Source organism: Xylocopa sonorina, chromosome 13 (assembly GCF_050948175.1).
Source record: "Xylocopa sonorina isolate GNS202 chromosome 13, iyXylSono1_principal, whole genome shotgun sequence".
In the NCBI taxonomy this organism is placed as follows: domain Eukaryota; kingdom Metazoa; phylum Arthropoda; class Insecta; order Hymenoptera; family Apidae; genus Xylocopa; species Xylocopa sonorina.
Genome location: NC_135205.1, coordinates 2,470,459 through 2,494,493, shown reverse-complemented (window position 1 = coordinate 2,494,493; position 24,035 = coordinate 2,470,459). Strand labels below are relative to the sequence as shown.

Sequence of the window (24,035 nt, the reverse complement as noted above, 5' to 3'; positions counted from 1 at the left end):
TCTCTCTTATGCACGTATGTATTTCTTTATTTTCTTTCTGGTTTTAGTATTGTTATTGTTCAGTTTCTTTATATATTTTTTTCTTGCCTTTTGATATAACTATTAATTTGTATTATATAGTACCGCAAATAGTTTGCGAGTAAACTTAAAGGGCACGGTTAAATCCTAAGGCACATTCTAATCCTAAGTAGAGATATTTTAAAATAACAGATACATATTCATATATAAATGATAAATTTTTAATCACAAAATCTAATTACCATAATGTGATTAATTTACAAAAAGAATCAAATATATATCAAAATAGACTAGGTTTATATTTAATTAATTGCAAATCAACTTAATTCCTCTCTTCTGCATCCCACACATTGCATAAACAAAATAAAAAAAAAAGCTTCCAAAATCACCCCTAAAACCAACCATTTTTTATTCCACTTATTTTCCAAAGCAATAGTCCTACAACTGCATAAAACAAAATATCATCAATTACTAAACGACTGGAGGAATCCTCTAATCGAGCACAGCAACCTAACCCAACCTATTCCTAGTTTCGTGCCCTCATATTTTTTTTCACGATTTCCATGAGGGACAATAGGGGCATGGAGAAATCCCCGTGTTCCAGGGACGGATATTAAACGTCCTCGAGTCGAGTACGCGTGTAGATACAGAGAGGAGATCCTGTACCATGGAAAAACGCTCGAGACGCACGAGATCCTTATTTATTGCAGCTTGATAGCCTCGCAGTCGCTCCCTGGGGGTGGAGCAAGGATCGTGCCTCGTATCTCAGTCATGGAATCGAGTTCGAGGATTCTGGACGTTGATCTTTCTCGTTTTACTTAATCGCACTGTTTGTCGATAAATATATTGTAAATATTAAATATGGAGAAAGAAAGATTGGGTATTCGATGCAGAGTTGCTGGTATCGAGGAGTTCGCGATGCTCGCAGGATTGACCGGATGTACGCGAGAAATTTAAAAGCGATGAAGTATTGTGACAAGTCATCGAATGGCGATTAGGTAATAGTATATCGATAGTAGAAATAAAAGTAAATGATTGCGTGCAATTTACACTTGACGTTATGAAATTAGCAAAGCCAAGGTCAAGGCTGGAGCTTGATGTGCTATTTTAAAGCTATATTTTAATATCTAATATCAAACCAACATAAAGAAACATTTTGTTTTTTAATTCCTAATAAAATTGAAGAAGATTAAGCTTCTTTGATTAATAATTTTTCAATCGAGAAAATAAAGAAATATAAAGTTTTATATTTCATCTTCTAGCTTCTTTGATTAACCGTTTTTCAATCGAGTTGGATCAAGTTGACCATTTTATAACTGTATAAAATGGTCTTTATACAGTTGTATGGTCAACTTGATCTGAAAAATTGTTAATCAAAGAAGCTAGAAGATGAAATATAAAACTTTATATTTATTTTTTATCATTTTAATTTTTATTTTATCATTTTATACAGTTATAAAATGATCAACTTGATCCAACTCGATTGAAAAATTGTTAATCAAAGAAGCTAGAAGATGAAATATAAAACTTTATATTTCTTTATTTTCTATTCCATTAATTATATATTATTAGCGTTGTTTAAATACAAATATACTTGTATGTGCACATATAAAACGACCATTCGTTATTCACACTGTGAATAAATTTTGATCAACAAATTTTATATTCTTTGTTACTTAAATTTCAAGAATCCAAAATTATAAAAAAAGTACAAAGTATCGAATTCTGAAAATTCCAAAAACCCATCCCCAGTATTCGCACCATAGTGCAACAGTACCAAGCAATATGTAGCGCAATCTACCATTGCATACCTCAAGCAAACAAAGCTAGCAAAAAAAGAAAATAACCGCCTACAAATGTCCACAAGTACCCCATAGTGTTTCTAACCACCATTATCAACGATAACAGCGTGAATCGTATCGCAAAGAGTTCCCTGATCACCTCCATTCGCCTACCCCCTGCAGCCACCCCTAAAAAACATCGCACAGCCGTTCCTCATCATTCTCTTGGACGCGTATTAGTAAACGCCACACGTGCACCTCGTAGAGAACCGTTTCACTACCACAAACCAGCAACACACACCCACAGTCGTTCAAACGATTCCAGAAAGCGTGGCCTTGACACTCGCCACGAATCGATAACTCGAGCGGACGATCGTCCGATTTACCGATCCGCGCCACCATCGAATCGTAAATCACGACATTCTAATCGAGAGAACCTTATCGCGAACACTTCATCCAAAACGCGTGCTCGCAGCAATTCAACCAAACACTTCATCCAAACTGCGCGCGAGCACCAGTTCCGTTTAATCGCTCGAACAGCGATTTCGCATCGAATTATGCCTTTCTGATCGACGATACGTCGCGTTCGATTCGATGTAACACGCTTCACGTTGGCAGCGACGAGTCCGTCTCGTTCGATTCGACTGGCTGATTCGTGCACGGTTTGCAACAACGATCGGAAACCACGGAATTCGAGGCACCGCGGAACTATCGAAACTGTCTGAATAAGAGCCGACCTGGGGCCAGGTGGAATCTAATTACGACACCGTCGAGCGGGGAAACGGAGCTGGGGAACAATTGAATTATGGCAGCGCGGTGGAAATATTAGTTTGCGCGGAATAACAGCCGGTGGGTTGGTTTGGTCGTCGAAGCCTCCGATCGCGGGGATCTTCGACCGTAACGTATCGAATTACGAGCGTGGAAAGCGAGAAAATGAACATCGACGAGAGTAACTTATGTAATTAAGATTGTCGACTTGTTCGAGCTATTTGTATTGCTCTCTTTATTCGTTTATTTAATAGATTTCTGTACATACGTTTAGAAATCGATTTAATTGGGATTTTCTAAGCATTTTTTGTTATGGATGATGAAACTTTCGTAAAGGAATAGAAATTAGTTTGCTTTTGAGTGTGTAGAAGGTGCAATGGAGTTAAGTATTCTATTATGTGGTAATTTGTATCGTGCTGTGAGAAACTTTGAATTGGTGAGAAATAGATGAATTTGTGTCACGTTGAGTTGTGGTTGGGAAGTGAGTGCTATTGGATGAAGAAAGTCACGTGTACACGCGACAGCCAATTGCTGGCGCTGTTACTGAACCGATTTGAAAATCTATTCCATAATATAACAGATAATATAACAGAATTCTTCTACGTTTCTCGTGTTTATGAAAATTCTAAATATTTAGTGTAATCTTGCATAGTATTATGCAAAAAGTGACCAGTTTTCATGGCGTTTTAAAGGATATACGTTGATTTACGTAAAAAACTGATGCAATAGAAGGGTAGAAGACTTGTAAAAGAAACAAATATCTTATTAACCATCTTTCACAGTATTATGCAAAAAAATGACCAGTTTTCATGGCGTTTTAAAGGATATACGTTAATTTACGTGAAAAACTGATGCAATAGAAGGATAGAAGACTTGTAAAAGAAACAAATATCTTATTAACCATCTTTCACAATATTATGCAAAAAAATGACCAGTTTTCATGGCGTTTTAAAGGATATACGTTGATTTACGTAAAAAACTGATGCAATAGAAGGATAGAAGACTTGTAAAAGAAACAAATATCTTATTAACCATCTTTCACAGTATTATGCAAAAAAATGACCAGTTTTCATGGCGTTTTAAAGGATATACGTTGATTTACGTAAAAAACTGATGCAATAGAAGGGTAGAAGACTTGTAAAAGAAACAAATATCTTATTAACCATCTTTCACAGTATTATGCAAAAAAATGACCAGTTTTCATGGCGTTTTAAAGGATATACGTTGATTTACGTAAAAAACTGATGCAATAGAATAGTAGAATACTTGTGAAACAAACAATTATCTTATTAACCATTAATAACGTGTAGATTCGTTATTTAATACTCAACGTTGCAATTTATAGACAATTGAAAACTGATTTAAGTTTCGTTCTAAATAATTTTGCGCTCGACTATCAGGAGTGCCTGAAATGTTGTGGAAATCGGTTTTTGGAACAGCCTGTATATATAATAAAAGGACTGGCTAATGAAGGTTAATTATAATGGCGCGTTTCAGTTAAATAGTTGCAACGCTGGTCGTCTGAACTTACGACAGATCGACTCGTGCAATTTAACATTGTAAAAGAGAATGGGTTTCAGCAAGAAGTACGCTTTGAATTCTCTTGCAAGTATGTTGACCAAGTTTTTATCTTTTCTACGAAACTTATTATTATCACTTCGATGATCATGCATTATACATATCCGGGTTGTGCACATGAAAATCATGGCTCTAATTATTTACATTTCCCCATTTCATGCCAAGCGTATTGAGCGAAAAAGATATTATTAAATTTACAAAAATTACAAACTTTTATTTTTGCATTCTCGTTTGTTTATAAACAATACATGCACATATGTAACAAATAAATAGTATGTATAGATATTGTCACTAATGTTGTTACTATTTAGTATAATTTTCATATCATTTTTATCAAAATATAAAATTTAGAAAAAAATTTTATATCTAATACTACATATATTGCAGTATTTATATAAAAGTAAAATATCTAAAAGCTTTTGCTTTATTGCATACTGTTTACGGTTTAAACATTAATTGTAGAACAGGAGATGCAAATTTTAAGATTAGAAAAATACAATTATGAATATTGCAGTTTTGCAGCTCAACTAATAATTCTTCTAACATGTGACTACTCTTTTCAAATGAAATCATCCATGAAGCAAAACCTTGTTATTATTCTATCAATTACACTTTATAATTTTTCTTGACTAAAGCTCATATTATTACAGAATACTATATCTGTTTAAAAAGAAAAAGTATGGAAGCGCGAAAGAGAAATCTTTTTTGCGAATGCGTAGCAACACAAAAATTCGAAATCACTGATTTAAGAAGCGAACAGTTCCTCTGTTCGTAGACACGAAAATCCCCGTTGAAAAGTGAGAGATGCAAAACGATTCGGATTCCAGGAGCGGTCAGGCGCGCTCGATCGATGGCTGTTCTCCGTGGCGAACGAAACCAAAGTAACCAATCGGATTTGGAGGTTGCTCGCCGCAACAACGTACTCGTTCGACTCTGCGTAAGTCGTTTAGATCGCGGCCCGCGAGATTCGTGTCCCCGGCTATTTAATTCTGAGAGCGGCGCGAGGGCTTCGTCCGCCACCGAAATAAGCTCGTTATCGAATTAACCTAATCAAATTTCGAGCGTGCCCCACAACAATTCGCGACTTTAATCGTTCGACCACGCGCGCACTCTCAAGTGGACGTTCATTTTCGAACTGGCCATATTTTATTTACGACCGTGTCACGACCAGCGAATTTACGACAGCCTGTTTGAAATTCTTTAAGCGAATTGTGGTCGCATAGATACGCGTGTTTCAATGGTGTAATCATTCTGGTTTTACGACAGAGTCGTTTGAAATGTTGCTGCGATTGTTTTTGTATTTAATGGCGAGGAATTTATTTTAGTGTCAGAATAGGAAGAGTTTTTAGTGATTATGTGATTAGTTTGCTATACGTGGACCTTCTTTGATGGTTTTTGCTAAGTTTTGTGAAAAGAATTTTCATTTGTTTAATTATAAAAAATATGAACTTAATTTTCTTTTTTTTTATTCTTAAATTATTGTAGCTAATTTTATTTAAGTTTTAAGCATTAGACATTTGTATCCTTATAATGTTACGTAATTCTAAGGTATTTTCAGCATTGATTAATTTTATATTTTATTTGTGAATTTATTTTCTATATCAAAAAAATATTTAAAATGTTTCTCTCCGATTTCCATCATTCCATAGGTCAGATTCCACAAACAAAGCAGCTATTCAAAATACCATGAATACTTTTACAAATTTTTTTTATTTCGCGTTGCTCATAAAATTGTACTCGCAGCGCAAAAATATTATTTACTTAATCATCGCGATTTCCTGATTCGAACGTGCGATTGTAACATTTTTACGACGAGCAACGGGCACGCAAAAAAGGTAGAAAATATGCAGAGTCACGTATCGCGATGTTTTGCAAATATTTGGCGAACGGAATTATGCAATACCGTTCCCCGCGAGTTTTTTAAACAAAACAAATCGAGAGGCCGCCGTAACTTCTATCCAAACAGCGTTCAGAGCTCAGATAAAAAATGGACGCTGTACTTTTCCGCTGGGAAACTTTCGATGACGTTCGTTTAAAGACCCCACGCGCAAAACGTCCGCCTCTGCTTTTCCAACCCTCGCGTAACTTCCGCAAGTGTGCAAAAGGGGATAAAATATCACGGATCGAAGCTTCTCTCTGGGACGCTATATTTATCTAATTAACAACTAATTAGTCGCCATACGTGGACCTTCTTTGATGATTTTTGCTAAGTTTTATGAAAAGAATTATTGTAATTTTTTATTCTTAAATTACTATAGCTAATTTTATTTAAGTTTAAGGCATTAGACATTTGTATCGTTACAATTTTACGTAATTCTAAGGTATTTTCAGCATTGATTAATTTTATCTTTCATTTGTGAATTTGTTTTCTATGTCGAAAAAATATTTAAAATGTTTCTCTCGGATGTCCATAATTCCATAGGTCACATTCCACAGACAAAGCAGCTACTAAAAATACCATGAATAATTTTACAAATTTTTTTTTATATAAAATTGTACTCGCAGCGCAGAAATATTATTTATTTAATCATCGCGATTTCCTGATTCTAACGTGCGATTGTTGTGTTTTTACGACTGTCCCCTTCTATTCTTCATTCTCAACCGTTATCTTCAATCGCGAGATTCGACGTTCCCCGAGGTTGTTAATTTAATGATCAAATTATTTCACGAATTATCCAATATCCGTGCGCGATTCAACAACGATTATCGCAGCTGCGTTCGTTGCCCAAAGGCTAACCGCCCCTCTGTCGCGCCCTCCCCTCTTCTCAGCCAAACAGCCAGAAGGGGCGATCGATAATTCATTCGATTTTCTATTTTAATCGCGTCGATAGTCCGTAATAGGGGAATTGGTATTCGCGTGATTATATAAATTACGCGTGCAACAACGATGCGAAACGAAACGGGGCGAGCGGAGGGGGTATCAATCGCGGCGGACAAAAGCGGCGATATCGCGCGGGTAAATCGATTACTCGAGACACGAGATACGTAATGGGATCGAGCGATACATTACGGGCGGATGGGGCGGGTTGTTTGGTGAATTTGTTAGGCGGAATTTGCGGTGGCACTGACAAACTAGCCGGACGTTCAGCATTTTCGTAGCTGCTATCTGTGCGCTGGTCTCTATAGGGTGTTCAAGGGTTAATTTAAGGGGTAAATAGACAGAACTATCTGGATGAATGTTGGTTGTTTAGTAGAGTTCGTTGATGCACAGCGTTTGTGATAATATCGTTTTTAGTTGGGTTCTGTGTATTGGATTTATTGTGATTAAGTTTATGTTAAGTGCTGTTGATTAGTAGAAAAATCAGTGTATAATGCTTTGTACGAAACTGATACATTTTTACTCTTTTGTAAAATGTAGTGCTGTGATTATCACTTATTTGACAGTAATTAAAATAACAAATACAGATTTGTAAATTGGAGTCTCGCAATTTTAGTCAAATGGATAGGACGTGAATGAGAACTGATACGAACATTTACGACTGCATTGAGACTGAGTCTCAACTTGATATTAAGACTGGTATCTTTATATTTAGACTCAGATTGTTGCTGAGTCTGATGTTGAGACTGATACATTGATTCGCACTGATACTGAAACCGGAACTGATAATTTTATATTGATATTAAATTTGTAACTGGTACCAGAATGGATATTTAAACTAATACTGGCACTTATGCTAAAGATACCAAGACTGGTATAAACAATTTAGTACTAATATTGGATAAAACAGATATTCAAACTAACATTGAGACTTGGATTAAACCAAAACTGATACATAGATTGATACTGAAATTGAGACTAATACTGATATTGAATTGACAATTAATCATATTGAGACTGACATCAAAATTAATACTAAATCTAATACAGGCATTAATATTGAGATAGAAACTGATAGTAACAAAATACTCGCAGTGACACTAATTTTGATACCAAGACTGAGATTGATACTGAACTCTTACAATTATTACTGAAACAAACATTCAGACCAACACTTGGACGTATACTAAATCTGATACCAAAACTAACGCTAAAACTAATATTTAAACTAATACCAAGATCGACGCACCGCAATAAAACTCAAAGCAACAGCAAGCATCAATCTTACTCAGACAAAATTTCCACCTAGACTGACATCAAAATTAATGCTAAATCTAATGTAAGCATTAATACTCAGATATAAACTGATATTAACAAAATACTCGCATTGACACTAATTCTGATTCCAAGACTGAGATTGATACTGAACTTACAATTATTACCCAATAAACATCCAGACTAACACTTGGACTGATACTAAATCTGATACCAAAACTAACACTAAGACTAATGTTAAACTTACAACTAATATTAAGACTAATACCAAGAGCACCGCAATAAAACTTTGAGCAACAACAAGCTTCAATCCTACTCGGACAAAATTTCCACCTAGACTGACATCAAAATTAATGCTAAATCTAATGTAAGCATTAATACTCAGATAGAAACTGATAGTAACAAAATACTCGCAGTGACACTAATTCTGATTCCAAGACTGAGATTGATATTGAACTTACAATTATTACTGAAACAAACATTCAGGCCAACACTTGAACTAATACTAAATCTGATATTGGACTAATACTAAAACTAACGCTAAAACTAATATTAACCTTACAACTAATATTTAAACTAATACCAAGATCGACGCACCGCAATAAAACTCTAACCAACAACAAGCATCAATCCCACTCGGACAAAATGACCAAACTCAATCACAGACCCGAATCAATCGGAATTCTCCATAATCCCGTTGAAGCGTCGCCTGGAGAACAGATTTAACCAGGCGACGAGTCAAAGGGAGGATTCGTCGAGCGCGCGATTGATTATCGAGGAGTCGAGGAGCTGGAGAATTTAGGCACTCGACACGGCACACATCCTGGATCCGAATGCGGCCAGTATTGGGGTGCGTGGAAGCTGCGACCACCGGGAACTGGGTCGAGGGAACGTCCCACCAGCGAACCCAACTGGCGGCCCATATAACCCACAAATTTATCGCCCGCTCGCGAGCAACAATCGCCGATTCGGGTCAGATGCGCCGGCTCCCGCGAACCCGGAAGTCCGTCGCCGCCATTACTCTTTTCAGTCCACATTACGCGACAGTTCCCGACGATTATTATTTCTCTCCACATGCACCGCGTTATTTATCGCTCTCGCGCGTTTACACCCGCTCCTTCGACCCTTTAATTCCCCAGAACTGAGGCTGGATACCAGTTATCTCTCGTTCTTCTCGTTAACAGTGAATTATCAGCTTTTCAAATGGCTAAACAAAAATGCGTCAGCGTCGAAGGTAGTATAAAGTTTCTGCTTTGAACTGCGATTTTGGTGGTTTTTATTTTTATTTATGTAAACGATAGCTTGTAGAATAAAGTGTACGAAATGCACCAACAACTGTGGCACTGTGTTCTGCAAATAGTTTTGTTTCTCGTTCGCAATGACGAAAGAGGAAGAATATTTTCAGAAGAGGGTTGAATGGTACTTTAAAGGGATTTTGAACAGTAAATTTATACAAGATATTTTACTCTGAATAATAGCGTCTACTCTATCGACAGCGATTGGTAACACGAAAATTACTTTTAACACTATGACGTCTGGTGAATCCATGTTGGTGCCATGCGAAAACTATCGAGTAAGTGCTGGTGGCTCCACGTTGGTGCCATATGTAAGAAATATTGAGTAACGAGATGCACAGGTAGTTAACAAGGGCTGTGTGCATTTTCCTGCAGTTGAGCCCCTCTCTGAGGCTTTGTCTACATATTCGAGAGGGCCATGACGTTGAGGGTGTCCTCGAGGCTAGTACGAATGGCCTAAGAAAGCATTCCTGTACGAACCTTCGAGTGAGACACTAATAAATACGCCCAGTAGACGTTAAGCCATCGAGTTATTACTCCATTTTCCTCAACTTCTTACAGTACTCTGAATAATAGTGTCTACTCTATCGACAGCGATTGGTAACACGAAAATTACTTTTAACACTATGACGCCTGGTGAAGCCACGTTGGTGCCATGCGAAAACTATCGAGTAAGTGCCGTTGCCTCAACGTTGGTGCCATGCAAGAATTATCGAATAAATGCTGGTGACTCCACGGTGGTGCCATGCAAAAGTTATGGAGTAAGTACCAGTGGCTGCATTTTAGTATTCAAATCTGTAGAACTAAAATTAACATTGCGTGTTATATTTAACTAACAGTAAATTATGTAAGTCAGTTACCACCAGCATCACTGGTGGATCCACGTTGATGCCATGAGAAAACTATCGGATAAGTGCAGGTGGCTGCACATTGGTGCGATACAAAAACTATGGACTAAGTGCCGTTGGCTCAACGCTGGTGCCATGCAAGAATTATCGGATAAGTGTTGGTGGCTCCACGGTGGTGCCATGCAAAAGTTATGAAGCAAATACCAGTGGCTGTATTGTAGTATTCAAAACTGTAGAACTAAAATTAACATTGCATGTTCTGTTTAACTAACAGTAAACTATATAAGTCAATTACCACCGACGCGACAGAAAAAAATTTAGATTAAACGTGCGGATGGCATAGCATTAATTGCCACGCTCGAGTATCAATTTGGAGAGCAACAAACGATCGTCGATCTGAACGTACAGACGATTGCGAATGGAGGACGACTCCTCGACGGCTACGAGAGAGGATATCGCGATAACGAATCCCTCTGTTCTCCCATCGATCGGTAGAACCGCTGGTTGCTCTTCGCGCAGCCGGAGGAGCTTCTCTTTTAACTGGTCCCGACAATGAGGCGCGAAAGAAACGGGCGAAAACGAGAAGGTTCGCGACGAGGCCTCCTACGCCGATTGTGGAATGGAAAAGTCGCGTGGAAATCCTCCCAGCCGGGCATAGATCAGATGTCGTGCACGCGTATGTATATACGTATATACTTCTACCCAGTTTCGCCTTTGTACGGCGAAAATAGAAGCTCGAAGAACGACGCTGGGGGAGGGGGATGACGGCGAAGATTTGAAACGGATAAAGGGATGAATGGCGACGCTGGCAGCAGAATAAAACGTCTGCTTGTTCGGTCTTTTTATCATCTTGCGCGGAAAGAGGACGGAAACTTTGATCTTATTTCGAGGGCGCGCACTGAAAGTCTCGAATCGGGATCGCATTGCGATTGTTGGGCTTCGGGTAGCTGCAGAAATTACCATGCCCGCGGTTTTTATTTTCAAACAGTGGACGCGTAATTAAATGTGATCTTGTCATTTTTTATGAAGGCGAGCTTTGCAAGCTGGCAATTTTAAGCACGTGTTTTTATGGAGCTTTGTTGCGTACTTGTTTTTGTCGATTATTAAGTAAAATAACAGGTGCGATTAGGGGTAGTAAATATGTGTAGATTGATGGCTTAATTGGTAGTAGAAATAGGACTGATTGACACGTGGAATATTTGAGATGCAATACATGGTAACACTTAGAATCTTTGTACCCAAAAACCTAAGAATTCAATTTTCATGAAACTTAACTACCAAATAAGAGAGCAGTGTATGGATTTCAATTATTAGTTCTGGTTGTGAATCTTATATCAAGCGAGGGAGAAATCCAAAACCCTCAAAAAGTATATAAACATTTATAAAGAATTAAATTTTTCAATTTAGAATAAAACAAATTTGAAAAACTTAACTGGTGATTCAAATATAACTTTGTACTAAATACTTAAAAATAAAATATAAACCGTGGCAATATTAAAATTAGTTAACTCTCGTTAAAAATAAAGTAGAATACCGATCGTCACAAAAATAACTAAACTTCATCAATAAAATCCCTAATAAAATAACCGAACATAGTGCAACAGAGGACGCATCACGTGCGTCTCAATTAATTCGATCAATCGAAGTTCCACTTCCCCCCAAAAGGAATCTTAAACTAAAAGAAGAAAAACCATCGCAAAAGCAGGATCTACTCACATTCGCTGGCGGACCTGGGTACGAGATGCTGGTGCTCCAACTGGGTCCCATTCAGCGAGGTATCTAAAACGAAAATTCACCGCTCATTGAGTAAACTTGCATGGAGAACTGTCCGACGATAGAACAAGCCACGTGAGTAAGCGCGAGGAAGAAGAAGAATCGACGGTGGGTTAGAGGAATTTGGCCAGCGGATTGGGTGCCGTCGATCGAAGTCACGTATCGCTGATTTTGATCGGCAGCGGCACTGGCATCGACGAGGGCCTCGCTAAAGCCTCTGAACCGTATATAGACCAGGTGAAAGGGGCTATAGGGACAAGAGGCGTAGATGTAGGTGAAACAGAGGAAGGCCTTCGCGGAAGAGAAGAGTTGCTGACGCCGTGGTGTGGCTTAAGCTCCACCCAGGCAACGATTGGTCGATGAAACCCTGCCGACAGAGTGGCAGAAAGGGTAAACGGGGGTAACGTGCACCGATACACCACCCTCTACCCCCCTCTGGCAGCCTATCTTAAACGACTCTCCTGGAAATATATTATGCAACGCGTAACTTGTGCAGGCGCTCGTACAACCCCAACGATAGGCTGCGAAACCGAGCACGTAGCCTGCTAAGATTCTCAGACGTTCCTCGTTCGACTACGCGTGCAGACTCCAGGATGCTTTATCCGCCGCGGGACCAACGGGAATATCCACGGATTCGATTCACTTCCGCTCGACAAATACCGACACGGATCGCAAGGCTTCACCGTGGAAGAGATTTCTCACGACTTTGATCAATTCGTTTTTAACCCTGCCGCTGTAGAACGCTGGTTCTCGCGATGGTGGATATCGAAGTGTCGATCACTGATTTTTGTGCGATTTAAATGTAACAGATTTTTGTATGACACGATGCTTGGATAATGTCGGTTTTAATGCTTAATTTGAATGTTTTTTAAATACGCGTACGCAAGTTTGTATATGAATTAATTTAATCGGATAAAAATATGTTTAGTTAATGTTGTTTGCGACATAGAAAAGAATTTAGAAATAAAAAGTACCTTTTGGAATGTAATGTCAGTTTTTCTCGCATAATATGATTTGTGTAACGTGATATGCTTTTAAAATGGAATATACGAGAATCAAAATGCAAGTATAATGCGAATGCTTATGAAAATACAATATTTGATACGTATTTTATTTTTTATTCAAAACTGTTCATTCGTAAAGGGGTGAAAATCGCTCGTAAATTTGGGGGTTGCGAAATCTACCACGACGAATATCTCGAAAACAACTGGCGATAGAATATCTGTGTAAATTGATTAAATTAGTACTCTTCAGCAGCAGATGCGATTATGCAAACTATTTTGCAAAAGATTCATTGAATAATTACAATTAAAATGTAATTCCCAATTATCAACGTTTAAAAAACTAACAAACATATGCAATTTTTTAATATATTATTTGAACAAATGGATTCATTACAAAATAGTTTATACGTATAAACAAAATTATAACAATATATATCTAGTTTTTCAAAATTTCATATTACACTATAACGCCCTAATTTCTACGAAAGTAAATTTGCTATTGTTATGCATAATTATGCAAATTAATCGGATACACTAATTCTTCACAAAATTTCGAAATTCTTCAAAGAAATAAAATAAAATTCCATCACATTTCGAAAATTGCGCCCTAATTTCTACGAAAATAAATTTACTATTGTTATGCGCAATTATGCAAATTAATCGGATACACTAATACACAATTCTTCTCAAAGTTTCGAAATTCTTCAAAGAAATAAAATAAAATTCCATCACTTTTCAAAAATTACAGACAGAAAGCGATGTCTGCTCTTACAAAGCCTTTTCTTTGCCCAAACATTAAATTTTTCATCTCTCCTCTCTTATCGTTCCTGAATAATTGAAGCTTCGAGCACACCGCGGTTGGTCGACTCGCGACACGTTACGAGGCCGTTAAGTTTCTTGCCGGACAGTTCACGGGATACTTTCGACTCGCGTTAAAATCGCAGGAGAGATTCGTGGGGTTGGCATTTAGCGCATGCAGCAGTGGCGAACGTGTCACGAGGATTTACGCGCCGCGTAGGGGTGAAATAATTCTTGACGTCCGAACGGAACTCGTCGTTATCAATTTTTTTGACAGTGGCGCCACGATCCAACCCCTCGCAGTAACGTTCCATGAAGTATTGCACCGTCGCGAAAAGAGATTTATCTTTAACCAGTTAACTGTGGAATTTAGTTTGAAAAGATCAGCACAGGGTGCGGAATTAAAAACAACCAACGACGTGTATACACGTCGAATGCAGGGCAAATGGTACTATTACACATTTTACGAAAAACGAGGAAGGATTACATTTTTATTCGTCAGAGAAACTAACAATTCGTTTCTGAATACGTTATTCTTACTAAAAGCTTGAAAATTGTTAAGAAATAATAAAATACATAAACAAGAAAAATTAACTGTGGAATTTAGTTTGAAAAGATCAGCACAGGGTGCGGAATTAAAAACAACCAACGACGTGTATACACGTCGAACGAAGGGCAAATGGTACTATTATACATTTTACGAAAAACGAGGAAGAATCCCTCGATTTCAGTATCGTACAAATTCTGGCCAAAGTGACGGGTATAAATAATTGTAGTTTAAGACTAATCTGTCTGGGGGCAACGGATTTCTAGAATAAAAGCACTGGAAGATTAATTAATTAAACAGTTAACTGTGGAATTCAGTTTGAAAAGATCAGCACAGGGTGCGGAATTAAAAACAAGCAACGACGTGTATGCACGTCGAACGCAGGGCAAATGGTACTATTACACATTTTACGAAAAACGAGGAAGGATTACATTTTTATTCGTCAGAGAAACTAACAATTCGTTTCTGAATACGTTATACTTGCTAAAAGCTTGAGAATTGTTAAAAAGTAATAAAATACATAAGCAAGAAAAATTGAAGGTAGCAAGAATAAACAAGAAAAATAAGAAAATAGTTTACAAAATTTCAAGCTATGTATATAAGGAGAACATATCACCAAATAATATTCTTATTACATTTTACTAAGATTTCGTTTTTTGTAGAGAATGGTAATTTTTTATTTTACGCGATGAATATACACGTCAAACGCACTTAACTAGTTAAGAAGTTAGATAAACAAGAAAAATTGAAGATAGCAAGAATAAACAAGAAAAATAAGGAAATAGTTTACAAAATTTCAAGCTATGTATATAAAGGGAACATATTACCAAATAATGTTCTTATTACATTTTATTGAGATTTCGAGTTTCTATAGTGAATGGTAATTTTTTATTTTACACGACGGGTATACAGTACGTATACAAAATTTCAGTTACACATTGAATGGTTCTATCGTATCTGGTGTCCATTAATATTGCATCGACTAGTTCAATTACTTCCAACGATGTTTCTTCGATACAGTTTCGCTGGAACTTAAGAACCCAAACGGCAATTTATCGTCAACTGACGAATATCGAGTAGGTGGAACGTTGTCTCTAAAGCACTCGACGATATTAGAAAATATAACCTGACCACTGCGATCATTCGAATGAAAGCAATAACGTTAATGCCTGTACCTGCTCGAGCAATCGAATCAATTCGAAACGTCCCCTCGAATCACCCTCGAGTCAGAGCAGTTCGCCAAGACGAACTTCCTAAGGTCACGCGTGAAAATAAGGAAAGAATGGTGGAAAACGAGGTGTCAGCTGGTGCAGATGCGATCGAGAGGGTGGCTAGACTCAGTCTTGGTGATTAGAAGCCAAGAACTGAACCATAACGGAAGAAGGCTAGCGAGTGGACCAAGGATGGACAATTCCTGTTGTGGCGTTCAGCAATCACGACGATAGTGTCATTAGAGTACACGGTTAGCTCTGGTTTCGAGCAATGGAAAGACGACTCGACGGTGTCTCTCATTCTGAAAATTAGAGGGTGACGTGACACGCAGCGTCGATGTCGAGGCTCGTCAGAAGATCGCAATTGCGAGCACCTGAAACGTGACATCGATACGTGGAAATCAATCCGGACGACGAATTGTTCTTTCACTTTGGAATAGTTTTACGGGAATATTTGAGACACTGGAGACTTTGTATGGCAAATTAATGAGTTAAAAGGAAATTTTAATTTTTCTTTCTACTAGTAATTTGAAAACCATTTATTTGTATTAAAAGATTGTTAAATCTTTAACATTAAAGTTTGAAAGTTGGTGAATTATTTTCTTTGCTATGTAAAGTTTGCGCTGGAAATTCACTCTCTCGTGAAGCAAATTCCTCAGCCTTTTGTAAATTAAATTCCAAGCTTTTGGATATTGCCTTTACAACCGTTTGTTATGAAAATAAAATGCAATACAAACTTGCTGTTATTAAATTAAAAATTATATTGCGTGTCATGATGGACAAAAAATACTTATTTATTAATGATATAAATAACTCAATCTATGATGGTTGTACTATTAGTAACAATTTTATATAATAATTGTGACAATTTGTGGGAGTGCTATTTCCAAAAGGTATTATTAAAAATATTAATACCATGATTGCATAAAAATATATAAAACGCTTACTCGAATTATTACAAAATTAAAAGCAAGGATAAAAATACGTTGATGCGTTGCAATGTCTCTCTTTTTATACAAAATTGAAGTAACTCTATTTTGTACCAACTAATTAACAATTAGTTAAATAATGAAAGTAACGTCCTCTAAATATATAATCTGAAGTATATTCAATTTACAAAAGAGTGAATTTCATCTTCAAACCCTGCATCAGCAACAACACAATCGTTCCCCATAATTACAAATGGCCACGTGTGTAACAGTACAGAAAAGTGAATTTAAAGTAAACGTTGAACAAGCATACGTTCCAGCAGAATTTCCCTAAAACATTTCCAACGAACCCCAACGAAAGCATTTACGGTCCCAAACACCTTCATTCAGACGCAACGATGTAAGAAAGCCAGCAAACCGAGATACCTTCAGTACCTGTCCTCCCTAAAGGAACGGTTCGCCAGAAGATATGAAACGCGATACGCTGCAACCCCCACGCGCAAGATGGCCTACAAAAGAACGCGAGGAACTTCCTCGTCTCTGTACAGCTATCTCTGTTCACGTCATAAGCTCGCGACAAGCAGCGCGAAGAAAAGGTTGGTAACTTTCAGAATCAGTCGACGACAGGGAACGAAGTGGCGACGATCGAATTCGACGAATTTCAGACATCGAATTCGATGAATTTCAGATATCGCACGAAGGAATCCTCCAAAAGAATAAAAAAGTATCGAAACAGGAGCCACGTAAGAGGAGCAACGTTGCCAAAGCGCACTCTCTACCCGCTCTGCACTACGACGAGCATTAAAACCACGGCGCGAACGTGTGCACGCGTTCCTGGCCTCTGTCGGATGCTCTAAAACACGGAAATGGGTCGCAACCCTCTTCTCCTTTTCATTTCTCTTTTTCCTCCCGGATCTTGACGTGCACTCACGAAGATGAGCCAGCGCGCGACTTCATCCCCCCTATTCGTTGAAGTCGTTTAATCGTGGATATTGGATCCACGATAATCTGTTTCTGCACGCCGCAGGAGGACGCGTGGATGATAAATGAAACTCTTATTGGGGTAAACGGATAAGACGTACGAGGTATTGGAGACGGCAACGCGATTTCGTGCGTGGTATCGCTGACGAAAGGGAAGGCTGGCAAAGGGTGAAGACGAAATTGCTTCTGGATACGGAAGCAATATCGTAGACAGACGGGGTTGTAGCGTTCGTTGGAGGAAAAACATTCGAGTTTGCTTTACGTATAATGCTTGGAAATCTGGATAAATAGAGGGAGCACAGGGGAAGATTCGAACATGGGGATGAAAGGCTTTAGACGAGACTCGATTTACCGGTGGAACCATTTTACCTTCTATATCCAAGATCGTTTTACCCTTCGTATTGGCAAATTTCGTTTATTGGATTCCGCGAGTCTTTTGGGAATTAAACGCACTCACCGTTGTTAATTATCCAGACGATCCCGTGAACGAAGTAAGGAAATTAACTTTTTATGATGCTCGTTGGGAATTCTGTTTAATTTCCAATTCTGATGAAAGCAGAGCAGTTCCATGAAGGGGAAAGTAGACGAGGAATTTAACTTGCTTGAAATATCTCAGTGATTGAGATTTCATTGGAGTTTTCGTTTCTTTCTTTTTTTGTATCTTGGTTAAAAATACCGAAGAAAGTGTTTGAACAAATTTTTACAGAATTACGCCATTAATATAACTGATAAAACTCGGTTCATATAAGTTCACATCTACGCTTAGTTTAAGTGTGGAATTTCACAAGTCACTGTAATTTTCAAGTAATTTGGAGTATGTTTATTTAATATGAACTTGTGAACTTGTTACAAAATTTGATTGCAAAATTTACGACGACGAATAATTTGAAAACGACTGGTAATAGAATATTTGAGTAAATTGATTAAATTAGTACTCTTCAGCAGTAGATGCGATTGTGCAAACTATTTTGCAAAAAGTTCATTGAAAAATAACAATTAAAATGTAATTTCCAATTATCCTCCACTTGTTTTTTCAATTGTTCGTTGCTTTGATAGGAACTGTACTATACATTGTAAATTACAAGAGAGCTTTAGATATTCATTACTTGCATTCCAATAATTAAGACATGAAGTCAAGTAGTTCGATTCACATGAAAATAAACTTGAAATAAATCTACATGAATTCAAGTAACTTGAATTGAAGCAACTTAACTTAACTGAAAACAAACTTGAAATAAATCTACATGAATTCAAGTAACTTGTTTACCCTCGCTAATTGTCTAATTTCAATTAAATTCAAACGACTCAACGTGAAGCAACTTAACTTAACTGAAAACAAACTTGAAATAAATCTACATGAATTCAAGTAACTTATCTACCCTAACTAATTGTCTAATTCCAATTAAATTCAAATGTCTCAACGACAAGTAACTTAACTTAACTGAAAACAAACTTGAAATAAATCTACATGAATTCAAGTATCTTATCTACCCTAACTAATTGTCTAATTCCAATTAAATTCAAATGTCTCAACGACAAGTAACTTAACTTAACTGAAAACAAACTTGAAATAAATCTACATAAGCTCAAGCAATACGCCTAATCCAATAACGCTACAACAATTCGTTATCTAAACTTAAATCGTTTAATTACGAATAACTTAACGCTACCCAACTCGACTCGCGTAAATCGAAAGTAGAGCTGACTCTACTTAAATTCAAATAACCTGGCTACCCTAATCGAACGTGTTCAGGTATCCATTTCTCGAAACGATGTTAGTCGAAGTCAACTAACTTGACTCGCGCTCGTTCGAGCCGAGTCGTTTCCAATTCCCTCGAGCCGTTTGCGCGCGGCTACGCTTCGACACCGACGGTAGACGAGCGAGGCACACACCAATGGAAATTTTACACGCGGTAAACATCTGGCCGCGTCGACGAGCGGGCAGAACGCGAGGAACGCAAAAATCCAGCCGGTCGAATCACCCGGACGATTGTAGAAGCCGCCTCAAACCGCTTTTAAACGATACGTCGCGCGTGTGTGAAAACAATAACGGCGTAATTGGGCCAATAATAAAATAATTGTTAGCGCTTGGGTGTTGCGTACGCGGGGCTGTCCGCGTTCTCTCTCTCTCTTTTTCTTTAGCGACGAATCCTATTCGTCTTACGCAAGCCGTAGAAAATTCTTGCTAAATAATAAACCCTGAACGCTGGGAGCACGCGAGCCTGGAACGCTTAAATCTTCATCAGACGTCGATATTTACCATCCAGTCGGAACCAGCCTTGGCGGAGGCCAAGCGTCGTCGATCACGATCGCAAACACGAATACGACGCATGGGAGTCTTGAAGATCTACACTTCCTCGCTCGCGAGCAGGGACATTTACTTTTAGATATATTTCGTCTACCTTTCACACGATAAGAAACTTTATCGATCTGTTCTTGAAGCTTGGCAGTTTTTACTTCTTCTTTTTATATTATCCTTTGATACTGGACTATCTTACTTGACGTTATTTTAAAGAGATTGCGTGTAGGCTAAGAGGGAGCTGTCTCGAGTGAATTCAATATGGATGCCAGTCACATCGAATGGACCAACTTTGAACTGAACCTATTCTTAACTTTTGTTGGCTTTCTTTTTTAAAAAACTGTGAATATGACAAACACTAGATAAAATCAGTATACTGTTATCTCGCATATGAACCTTCTCGTCGATTTATATAATAATCTGTTTGTTCAACTTTCTTTAATTTTATCTATATTCTAAATGTAGATGAAATAAATAATAAATGAAGAGATAAATAATCTGTTTATTCAACTTTCTTTAATTTCATCTACATTTAGAATAACAAACAGATTATTTATTTCTTTATTTATTATTTATTTCATCTACATTTAGAATGTAGATGAAATTAAAGAAAGTTGAACAAACCGATTATTCTAAATGTAGATAAAATTAAAGAAAGTTGAATAAACAGATTATTATATAAATCGACAGGAAGGTAATTTATTTCTGTGATGAAGTATGCGATCTTTTTACCTTTGGCTTCGTGCTGCATCGTTTAATCAGCCATACAAATAGTACTTCCTTCTACATTCCTGGTAACCAATTTTACATGAATAGAAGTCTATCAAAGACTTATCTGTGCACCTTGTCTATTTACCAAAAAGTCTACGTGATTGAAACCGAGATGAACGCGCCTCAACAATAGCAGGAGCTTACCAAAGCTCGAGTATTCAATCCCATCGAACAATCGGATGGGACCTGTTTACAGTTGAACCGATCATTTCTGACGATGTCGACACTCGAAATCCGCGAAACGCGCGCGCGTGCGTGCGCGTTTTCCACGAAGGCTATTCACGTTTTCCCACGTTCGTTCGATCGTGGAAGCGTGGCTTCAAAGCGCGCCGCCTTTCCGCGATTACGCGGAGCGGCCAAGAGCAAAACGATCAATTGGCGAGTCAAGGATCAACGGACCGAGCGTTTCCAGAGCCTGCGACCCTCCGCGACCGGCGTGTCGCGCGACCTTTCCGCTGTCGTTCGTGAAAAATGCTCGAGGAATGCTTCTAATGTCGCGCAAAACGCTAACGGACGTGTTTCTTGGTGGGTGCGTGCCGTTCAAGGAATTCAGCGATATTAATTCGTGACGTTTTCGTTTCATTAAAGAGTTTTGTACGATATTTTTTGGTAAACTTGCAACGATTAAAAAAAAAATTTAATGCAACGCTTTCAACCCTTACGCAATTCTTAAACCCCTCAATTCCAGAAATACATCGTGAATCTTCTGAGCAATCATTTATAATTTGAAAAGAATATAAAAACTTCTTAAGAAACTCAAGAGAGATGTCTCACGTGAATCCAACATGGACGTTCAGTTAAACCTAATGGACCAATTTCTAACCAAACTGAACCTAATCTAACCTTAACTTTTATTAGAAAAAAGAAGCTAAATGACGATAAATTTATTTAAAAATTGCAAATAAAACCAGTACCAATTCGAATCTTTATACAAACATCTCGCATTCGAGCTTTCACGTCGATTTACATAGAAGACTACACCATACATTGTAAAAAACGTGTTCCTTGGTGAGTGCGTGTCGTTCAAGGAATTCTGCGATATTAATTCGTGACATTTTCGTTTCATTAGAGAGTTTTATACGATATTTTTCAATAAACTTGCAACGATAAAAAAAAAATTTAATGTAACACTTTCAACCCTTACGCAATTCTTAATCCCTCAATTTTAGAAATTCGTCGTCAGTAATCTGAGTAATTAATAATTTATAATTTAAAAAGAATATAAAAACTTCTTAAGAAACTAAGAGAGAGATGTCTCACCTGAATCCAACATGGACGTTCAGTTAAACCTAATGGACCAATTTCTAACCAAACTGAACCTAATCTAACCTTAACTTTTATTAGAAAAAAGAAGCTAAATGACGATAAATTTATTTAAAAATTGCAAATAAAACCAGTACCAACTCGAATCTTTATACAAACATCTCGCATTCGAGCTTCCACTTCGATTTACATAGCAGACTACACCACACATTGTGTTCCGTCCTCGAAACATATGGTCGAACCAAGTTTAAGTTTGAAGAGTCCCAATTTCTGTTTATCACTTTTTCTGATTAACTTCTTAACCGGGATTAAGGCACTAAAAGGTTGCTAGAAAACTTAGTTTACCTCTTAAAGTTTCTCTTCAATAGCTATTGACGTATCATAAACCCAAAAATCCCAATCACGGGTCCCATTAGGTCAAATAGCCTCGAATAGGTTACCCTAACGGTTGTGTTCCGTGGCCCTACTGAAAGGTAGCGACCACCACCATCTCAAAATCAAGCAGCTCGCGGATTGGCTGACTGCTGAACTCCGATCCTCTATATAAATGTACATTTTGTGAAATAAACTAGTCAAAAACCTGCCAGCAAAAAGTCGTCCGAGATATTCTATCCGAGCAAGTAAGCGAGGAGAAATTAAGGACGCAACACATCGTAAAAACGCGTTACACCTCCAAAAGCAGATTAGATTTTGTGATAAAATTAATGACACCAGTGCTGCTCGAAGTAAAATTTCGAACAGCTCGATTCGAGAAAGTGACTGTTTCATTCATGAATCTTCGTTTAGACGAACGATGCCAAAGCGTGTTGGACGCACCGCGGAGCGGATAGCTGTGGGAAAGATCGTTCCACCGTGGACCCCGCGTGCCAATTGACATTTACTCCCGGCGATACGTCACGAATTCTCGAGTGACTAGAAACGGCCCAGTCCGTCGCGTATATTAATATCTGAATTACGCCAAACGGCGTGCCCGCGACCGCTTTTGTCCCGTTCCAGCCCGCGTTCATCGGCGGACTTAAAAATATATCCGCGGTGCCGATGGAGAACAAGATGGCGGGGAGTTGCGGCGGTACCAGCTGTCGCCGAATTTACGAGGACCAGCAGCCGAAATATTGCGATCGAAGTTGAGTGTTTTTTCTTTTTCTTTATTCTATTTCCGTCTTCTTTTTTCAGAACCAGTGGAAACGCTTTCGTCGCGTTAAACGATGGTCTTTGAAGTCGAGGATCTACATTTGAGTGATGATTATTTAATTGTATCTAATAGTGAGAAGCATGAGACTTTGTGTAGAAGTATGTTATGTCTGCTATTGAATAGCGATACAATTTATGGCTTTTGGATAATACATTTACATTGGATTTTATTTTGAGGGAAATTGGAGTGAAAACAGTAAGCACTGGATATACTGGAAATCGATTTGATGTTCCTGTACAACGTGTAGAAGTTGTTTACACGGAAAAGAATAGTTATCAGCTTGTAAGAGGACTGTACGAGTATATTAAATGTTACTTTAATTATTTGTCACTGTTCCATGCAATTAAACCAGCGTAAAACAGTTTATTACTAACAATTCTTAACTCCTCTAATTTCTAACAATTCTTAACTCCTCTAATTTCTAACAATTACTAACAATTCTTAACTCCTCTAGTTTCTAACAATTACTAACAATTCTTAACTCCTCCAATTTCTAACAATTACTAACAATTCTTAACTCCTCTAATTTCTAACAATTACTAACAATTCTTAACTCCTCTAATTTCTAACAATTACTAGCAATTCTTAACTCCTCTAGTTTCTAACGATTACTAACAATTCTTAATTCCTCTGATTTCCTCACCAAAATCAGAAATCCTATTCAATCATAACACAAATATCTAATATTTTTCTCTCACAAACGAGTGTGTAATCCTAATTTCGATACGCAGATATAAATGGAAAATGGAGCTTGAGCGAAAATAGAGCACGGCCATCAGAAAGGAAAACAGGCGAAGAGGCAGGGCCAGAGAGGGTGGGAATAAGTGAAAAATAGAGGAATAAAAGAGGGATGAGAAACAGAGAGAGGGAGATAGAGAGAGAGAGA

At 37.7% G+C, this 24,035-nt stretch overlaps 1 protein-coding gene across 6 annotated transcripts in view; it reads right to left on the bottom strand.

Annotated features, from left to right (window-relative positions):
* Positions 1–24,035, bottom strand: part of Kcc (solute carrier family 12 member kcc) — a 220,783-nt gene that overhangs the window by 182,613 nt on the left and 14,135 nt on the right. For 5 of the 6 annotated variants that reach the window (XM_076906407.1, XM_076906410.1, XM_076906408.1 and 2 more), the window contains exon 2: positions 12,098–12,160. The exons of the other annotated variant lie outside the window; for it this stretch is intronic. In XM_076906407.1, the coding sequence (XP_076762522.1) occupies positions 12,098–12,160 (63 nt within the window). The remainder of the gene's footprint in view (positions 1–12,097; positions 12,161–24,035) is intronic. 6 annotated transcript variants of the gene reach the window in all.